We start from the raw sequence: 8,241 nt of genomic DNA, 5'->3' as shown, positions 1-8,241 counted from the left end.
TGCTCAGGATCACACACTTTGGATAACTGGTAAAGCCATAATTTCAGCGTAGCCTGAAATTTAGATACTTGACCCCACATCTGCGTAGTTGGTACAAATCTGTGTTGAAGTTTGGCTTTCAATAACTAAAATAATACTAAATATTATACAGATTACTTTAAAAATAGACATGATAAACCAACTTGACAATGTATTCATCATTGTAGAAACCTGTTGATGAAAAGATTAAGGTGGGGCATTTTGTTTTGAATCCTAAACTGCATAGAGCAGAATTCTCCTGTTTGCACTTTTTTGCAAAAGAAGCCATTCATTCATTTTAATTGTTTCCCCCAAGTACTGGAAAAGTAAAGAATAAAACTGGTGAAAATCGCCTTTGCTCTTTACTTTACCACTATGCGTCTGGAAAAGTGTAAATCACTTCCACAATTAACGATTGTGGGAGACATCCACAATGGATTCCTTTTGACTCTGTCTGCTTTTACCAGGTGTAAAAGTCAGGCAGATCTCATAGGAATCCATTGGTTTTCAGCCAACTTAAAAATACATGCTGGTGGAATGCCAATCGGATTTGGCAGGGGGACCTTCTTAAGTCTGATCTGCTCTCCAACTTCGCTTGTCAAATCATACAAAATCCTGCAGCTCATACAAAGTGGAGCTAGATGCATTTAGCGCCACTTCTTCCATTCCACTTGGCCTGGAAAATAATCCCCTATGACTGTAGCTTTATTTTCCCCATCCTGAATGGAAGCCTACAAGCTCCAGCATAGCAATCAATGAGAACTTACAAAAAATCTCTTACAGACACAAAATGAACTGAAATGCATGTCAAGGTTATTGTTTCACACAGCTTGTTCTGTATCCCCTCAACTACTAATCACCCAATAATCACACTTAAACAGCTTCTTAAAACCTATATATTTTTTTTAAGTGCCACAGCAATGGTCACTGCCTTTTTACCTTTTCTCATCTCTAATGTATTTATTTATTTAATTTATTTCTAAAGCGCTAGGACAGTGGCCCGGAGGTATAAGAGCGCTGACATGGCATACAATAAAAAACATAAAGCTCAGCGAAGCGTAAGGAGAAACCTGAGAGAAACTAGTGGAGGTCAAGGATCCATTTAATCGAAAGGCAAGGTTTTCTGGACACGTTTGAACCTGGGAAGACTGGCACACAGCCTCAAATCAGGCAGGAGAGTATTCTACAAGTGAGGAACTGTGGCTGTGAAGCATCCATTTTGTACCTCTACCAGTTTGGTCTTTGGGGTGAAAAGCAACCCTGTGTTATTGGATCTTAGATTACGCCTGTTAGATAGCCACTTCAACTGTGCAGCCATATAAAAAGGGCTTATTCCATACATGCAAGCCTGTGAAATACAAAGGGTGCGACACTTGATTCTCTTTGTAATGGGGAGCCAATGTAATGCTCTGCTTGCTTTTGAGACATGATCTGTTTTGCGCATCTCCATAACGACCCTCACTGCGTTGTTCTTGACAACTTGCAGATGATTGAGCTCTCCTTTGCCTACCTCAAGTAGACTGCAGGCACAGAAGTCCGGGCGGAACCCAATGATTGCCCTGGCTAGGGTGGCACAATTGCAGGCCTCAAGGAATGGTCTGAGTTGTGCCAAAAGTGTAATGTAGTATGTTGAGTTAGACACTAGGCCGTTGATATGGAACCTCATTGAGAGCTCTTGGTCAATAGCGACTCCCTGGGTTTTATACGTTTTTTTCAAAGTGGGGAGCAGGCATTCTGTGATTTGAAAGAATGAATAGGACTGATCAAGCTGGTGCCACTTGGGGCCGGTGCCCAGGATAGTAATCTCAGTTTTTGAGTTATTCAGTGCTAGGCCATTATACAGCATCCAGAGCTGGATTTGGTTGTATGTGGCATCATTGACCTCAGTGTCTTTGGAGTGGTCACCTGATAAAGTGAAAAGAGTATCAACAGCATATTTGGCATAGCACCTCCTGTTGTAAATAATATGCCTCTGAGACATGCTAAAAGGATACAACCTCAATGTTAGGGCCTGTTCAGCCCTGATGTTTGCATGTGAGGGGTGAGGGTAGAGCAGGGGAGGTGCATTGGCATTTGTCCCTTGTCTAAATGTTAAATCCACCTCTGATTGCACTCTTTAGAAAATATTGAAATACTGCTTTTTAGTTATAAATGATGTACTCCTTTTATACTTTGCCCGCACATTAAAGAAAACGCTCTTCTTTTTTGTTATTTTACGTGTGTTCATGTTTCATTTCTGGCACAGCCTAAACACCCAGCACCCAGAATTTACATCATACTGTGCAAACTATGTAAACTTATTCAAACAGATTGAGGTTATGAAGTTAGTACTTATCAGTTTGAATCATGAAAAGTTCTGGCAGAGTAGACTAGGCTTCCAAACAAAGATACATTCTATTTAGGTCGAACCCCACTGGTAAGTATGCGTGAGAAGATCTGAAACTGGTCAATACTTGCCAACCTAGCCTAATGATTTTCGGTAGGTCCTTGTTGGACCAGCTCAGTGCAGCATGATTCCCAAGGCGTAGCCAGCAAGACACCCACATCTGGGCATATACACATTCAGTTAGGGAGACAAATGGAAGCCAACATGCATTGGCAAAGCCAACGGCTCGGGCTTTTGATTAGGCATAGATAGGTATTTGCAAGACACTGCCATAAGGGCACCATATAAGGGTACCACCTGGTCATAAAATGGAAACAGCTTGAAAATGGTGCCAGTAACTGGGCATATGATGGCATTTCCTGGCAAATGTCTGCTAATACCTGTACGCAAGCCAAAACTAATGGAATGTGATTGCTTGTTCAACACAGGACTTCAGTGCAAGTCACAGAGGCTTTGACAAATATATTGCTTATAAAATCAACTGGCTGAGGACACACTTTAAGACAATTTTATTACACCGGAAGCTTATTTACAGAGGCAATTGAGTAATTAAACACTCAAAAGAATGCTTAGATATAACACTGGCACGCCCTATACAGCAACACGTTTGGTGTTACTTTGTGATAGAGCTTGCTCAAAGAGTTCTAGAAAGGTTAGGTTTTGCTGGTTAGGTATTAACACAGCCATGGATAGTCATTAGGTGGGTAAATGACCAGACACACCCATAGGATGTGTATTTCTTCTCACATTTTATCACCATCCTATCTGTGTTCTACTGCATGCGTTCTGGTTGTACCTAATAGGTAAACAGTCTATGAATCAATTAGAACCATCGTCATTGCTCTGGCCAGCCTTCCATACCATTGTTTGCATATCAGCCTTGGCAATGTCACTAATATCAGAAGCCCGTTTCAAACTTCTAGACGACAAGGCCTAAAAATCCATGTGGTTACTTGTGTTCCAGTGAAGATGGAAAACGGCCCAGCAATTGCGACTGAACTGCACCTTTTGGTGGTAGCACCAAAAGTCATTTGCTAATGTCTTGACCCCTTCTCTAATGATAGAGACATACTGCAAAATGATGTCATGGAATGTTGCACAAAGCAACGGTAGTGGTGATGTTTAATTCAAAGCCTTGCATCTATCACTTTTTGATTTTACTACACTCTCCCCTCCAGAATTACATTTTTGTTACTACCAACCTTATCTTTTCACTTTTACTCAAGTAGTTAATGCAGCAGAATACATTCTTTGAATGTAATTTGTAAGGACCCCCAGTCAGTTGACGCACCTTGCGCAGAAAATTGTGTTTAAGCAACTTACCTGTCATTTATATTGTTTGATATAGTTAACCATTTTATTAAGCATGATGTGAAAAACCACTATATTCCCACAAAAAATAAACATACTTTAAAATACAGAAACCAAAATTGTAATTGTAGGTTTGAGAAAATAGTTGTAGGCAGCTTGCTTGACTTCGTGTGCTACCTCACCTAGAGGTCTGAATGGCCCTCCATCTCTCTGGTTATTTGTACTTTTATGGCTGTGGGTGTCATGACCCAAAGAACGCGCCCCTTCTGGACTTCCTGGTCCTTATTGCGGCGGGGCTTTCATTCATTGTTTCTCCCAACATGGCCGTATCACGTGACACGCCTCGCACCAGCCTTCGCGGCGGACATTGTACGTCCATAAATATGCCACACCCCTGCGGCCTCGCGCGTCTCAACGCTATCAACAGGTAGTGATAGACGTGTACTTCGTAGCTTGGCGAACCCTTCTGTTATCCAAGTTCCTGGACCCTTATTCCCACTCTTTCCACCCTCTCCTTTTCACCCTGTTCCTGGAATCCACGTATCCTTGCAACCGCTTCTTCCTTCCTGGACGTCCTGAACCGCGAGTATCCTGGAACGCTGAACGCATGCTGGAGTCGGAAGAGACTCGTGCCGGCCTGTAAAAAACCCGATCCTCCCGCAAGAAGAATCTTCCCGCGGATCCCTGCAAGAAATGATCTCAGGTGAGACGGGGGAGATTCACGACAGTGGGGCATAAATCATTGTCTAGGGCAATAAAACAAATCCTCCAGTTCAGCCTCTCAGAATGATGTCTCTGAGGTTGCTGATGAATGTTTAGAGTGCCGTTCCACCCCCCACTCCCTTGGTTACTAGTGGTGTATAGCACCACTGACATGGCCTCCTTTCTAGGGGGGCCAGGGGCTGGTTCTGGGGGTGCCTGCCCCCCCCTGCTGGAGCCGGGCCTGTGTGATATATTTATAACACGCCTGTACACAAGTTATCAATCTCCCTGTGAACATCCTTTAACAGAGAGCATGCAATATCCCAAAGAGTCATTATTGCAATCGTTAAAGTAGGCAAGGTACTCATCATGCATCTGCCCCAAAACATCACTGTCTTCACTATACCTATGTCATGCACAAAACCCCCAAAACATTCTAAGCGTTTATTTCCCAGAAGTAGGCATTAGGTGAGAATATGCCTGAGCGTTTACAATTCATATTTTGACTGACTCAAAGGACAGGTTCTCACATCCAACGTGAATGATGTTCAATCGGGCCCCAATGACTACCAAGCATCCTGCCAGCATAAATAGACGCGTGATTCTCAGGTAAGGAAATGTCAATAAGTATAGTTCGGGCTTACCAGGAATGTACGTAAATTCATCCTGAGTGGATAGATAGCTTTTCAGTAAATCTAATCTAGTGTAAAAATCCCAATCGAGGGCTTCATACGACGTTGAGAGATGGGTTTGTGGAGCTCTAAAGTCCAATCCATGGTCCATTCGATTTCCACTTTTCTCATTAGAATGTGTAAAGAAGTTGCACCTCCCCCAGAGTTACTGAAGTTAGCACCTCCCTGCACGCAATGTTAGCCTAGTTGCACCCCTGTATACATCCAAGCAAAATAGCATACAACAACCCCACTACTTACTGAAAAGGAACGCTTTGCGACTATTGTTACTAAGGAATAGCTATTGCAAAATGCTATTACGTGTATGTTCGTTCAGGTTCGTTTAACGTTTTATCAAATGTCAACATCTAATGAAAAATAAGGCACACAAAACTACGACACTGAAATTAGCTGAAACCGCTAACTTTAGCCCAGGATTAAAAGGCCCATTTTAGCATCATCAAAATAATTCTGTCCCTGCTGTGTTCCCATACAGAGCTCTTTATAAGAACGCGTTGGGTCCCAATGAGTCGGAAGTGCAGCTCTGCTGTTTGAGTAGACAGACTGGGTTACACAAGGAGACAGAAACAAACGGGATCGAGTCGAATTTCTCTGTCTCCCCTCCAGTTCCGGGTTAAAGGCATGGGAAAGGACGACGGACTTGAAGGTTACAGCATCTACCAATCACAGAGCAATATTTGACCGATGAAGGCGGGGCTATGAGCTGGGCTTGAGATGACTTGAACATCCATGTGACACAAACACTGAGTTCGGATGCCTGTCTGTTTCTTGTGATGGGAACAAGCGAATGTGACCATGACCCAAGCGGAGAAGGGGGATCCTGAGAACGGGAAGGAGAAAGAGCGTGAGAAAGAGCAGCGCGTCGGGGTGAAACGCCCGATAGTACCGGCCGTGGTGCAGGAATCTCTGCAGGAGGTAAGCAGTCTTCAGATCCACTGTAGCACAAGAACCCTTGCCAGATAGTTGCAGAGATACTTTTGTCACGCTAATTTCAAAGAGAAAGATGACACCAGTAGAAGACGAGGGGCTTTCCAGAGAGTCGGACCTCAGAGATAAACCCTTCCCCGGACTACGATATTCCTTGCAAAGAGCAATATCGCCCCATAGAACACCCTGCGCTCATCCTCTAGCCCCCGAGAGAAGACGATTTCCCTAGGGTGAGACCACTCAGAGTTTGGAATACCCTCGGAAGAGAGAGACGACCCATACGTGGAATGTCCATACAAAAACATTAACCTGAGAGTTGAGGAGACCCTCTTTAAAGATTGAAGCCACTCCAAATAACACCACCACCACAAAGAGAGAGAGAGAGAGAGTGTGTGTGTGCTCGCTTTTTTCTTAACGAAGCTTGCCACCTAAGAGCCCCACGCAGAGGGTGAGCCGTTTGAAAGACTCAGACTGCTGAGAGCAGAACTGGCCCAAAGAGTAAGAGTGGGAGTGTCGTATTGAGGACTCGAAGGTAAGTAACTTTCTTTATTTAGATTTATTTATGTACCGGCGCCCCGCACTATGTCTCCTCTCATACACTCAACATCTCGAACTAACAGTATTTCTTCTAACCTCACATCCACTCCCTGCATTCTTACAAACGTTCCACTCACGCGCAGGCGGGGAGCCAGGATATAACACCTTATCATAACAGATGATAATACTACATCATGCCCCCCCTTTTACAATATTGAGCAGGAAAAAGATAAACATTTCCAAAACTTAACATATATGTGCAAGGTACATGTAGACAAAACATTGCACATAACACATTTGTACAAAATTCACTAATAACTAATAATCTTAAATTTCTATACACATATCTCCTCTAAGCAAGGAAAATTATTTAACTCTGCATGACATAATCTCTGGACCGAAACTGTAACCTCCTTTCTCTAGAACTATGCACACTCCTATTTCCAAAAACGACCTCACCTTGCTGAGTTCTTACATTCTCAACTTGTCTCATTAAATCAACATTCATTTTCGCATTTTCAAATCCATATTGAATATGATCATCTCCAAATAAATCAATCGCTATTCTTCGCTCAATTTTGATTTGTTTTTCTCTTTCATTCCAACCTTTCCACATCCATGTACTAACCCTGTCCATATTCCATACTGATCCTCCCGCAACTCTTACAGCTCTCCTGAACACTTGTATGACCTTGACGGGACTGCTATATTTAGAGTCACCCTTCTTAACATTGCGCCCAAATTTGATTCGCACTAAATCTCCTGGTAATATTCTCAACTTACTCTTTTCTGGAGACCTGAACTTTTCTTTATACATACTGTACCTATCTAGATTTTCATCCAAATTTTGTAACCCAGTACTAACACTTCTCCTACAATTAGCCCATTCAGGATTTAGCAAAGTATTAGGAGCTCTTCCCCTCATTAATTCAAAAGGAGAAACCTCCATTCCTCTTTTAATGGACATCCTAGTGCTCCATATTCTCTCCTTAAGAACTTTGTCTACTGGCATATTGTTACTCAAGGCCATCTCTACTGCCTCAACAATTACACGGTTATATCTCTCCACTAGCCCATTGGTTTGTGGGTGATATAACAATGAAAATCTCCACTCAATTTCTGTTCTTGTAGCAAATTCTCTCATTTCTCTACTTCTGAATTGAACTCCATTATCACTCATTATTATTTTAGGAAATCCTTCCCTTCTGCACATTTGCATTATGAACTTTATTACCTCATTAGTATCAATCCTACTCACTGCCTTAACTTCCACCCACCCTGAGTAGTAATCAACTAGAACTATCAGGAACTTCTTCTCCCCAACCAACCTCTCATATGGTCCAATGATAGCAATTCCTACCATTTCCCATGGTGCATTACCTTTGTCTTTGTTAATAGGCTTCGACTTGACAATCCTGCAGCTCTTGTCACTGTTCTGACACGGCCAACAATTCCTAATAAACCTCTCAATCATAAGATCCATACCTGGCCACCAGTATTTCAGACGCACATTGTTCTTCATGCCAGTGATACCAGGATGACCTTGGTGCGCTTTCTCAATTAACTCACTCCAAAACTTGTGCGGGGAAATCAATTTATCTCCCTTCACCAAAAATCCATCCTCCATGGACAATTCATCTTTGACTTCCCAATATTTCCTCCAACCTT

The 8,241-nt window shown here is 42.6% G+C and overlaps 1 protein-coding gene across 3 annotated transcripts in view; it reads left to right on the top strand.

Moving 5' to 3' along the window:
* The first annotated feature begins 5,804 nt into the window (after positions 1-5,804).
* The window catches only part of ACTR8 (actin related protein 8), a 520,692-nt gene continuing 518,255 nt past the window's right edge, over positions 5,805-8,241 (top strand). For all 3 annotated transcript variants that reach the window (XM_069643635.1, XM_069643636.1, XM_069643634.1), the window contains exon 1: positions 5,805-6,024. In XM_069643635.1, coding sequence (XP_069499736.1) covers positions 5,905-6,024 — 120 coding nt within the window. In that variant the 5' untranslated portion in view covers positions 5,805-5,904. The remainder of the gene's footprint in view (positions 6,025-8,241) is intronic.

The sequence above is a fragment of the Ambystoma mexicanum genome, chromosome 2p, assembly GCF_040938575.1.
Source record: "Ambystoma mexicanum isolate Mex_15411 chromosome 2p, UKY_AmexF1_1, whole genome shotgun sequence".
NCBI lineage: Eukaryota > Metazoa > Chordata > Amphibia > Caudata > Ambystomatidae > Ambystoma > Ambystoma mexicanum.
Note: the sequence above shows the minus strand (reverse complement) of the source record. Positions and strands in the feature narration are given on the sequence as shown.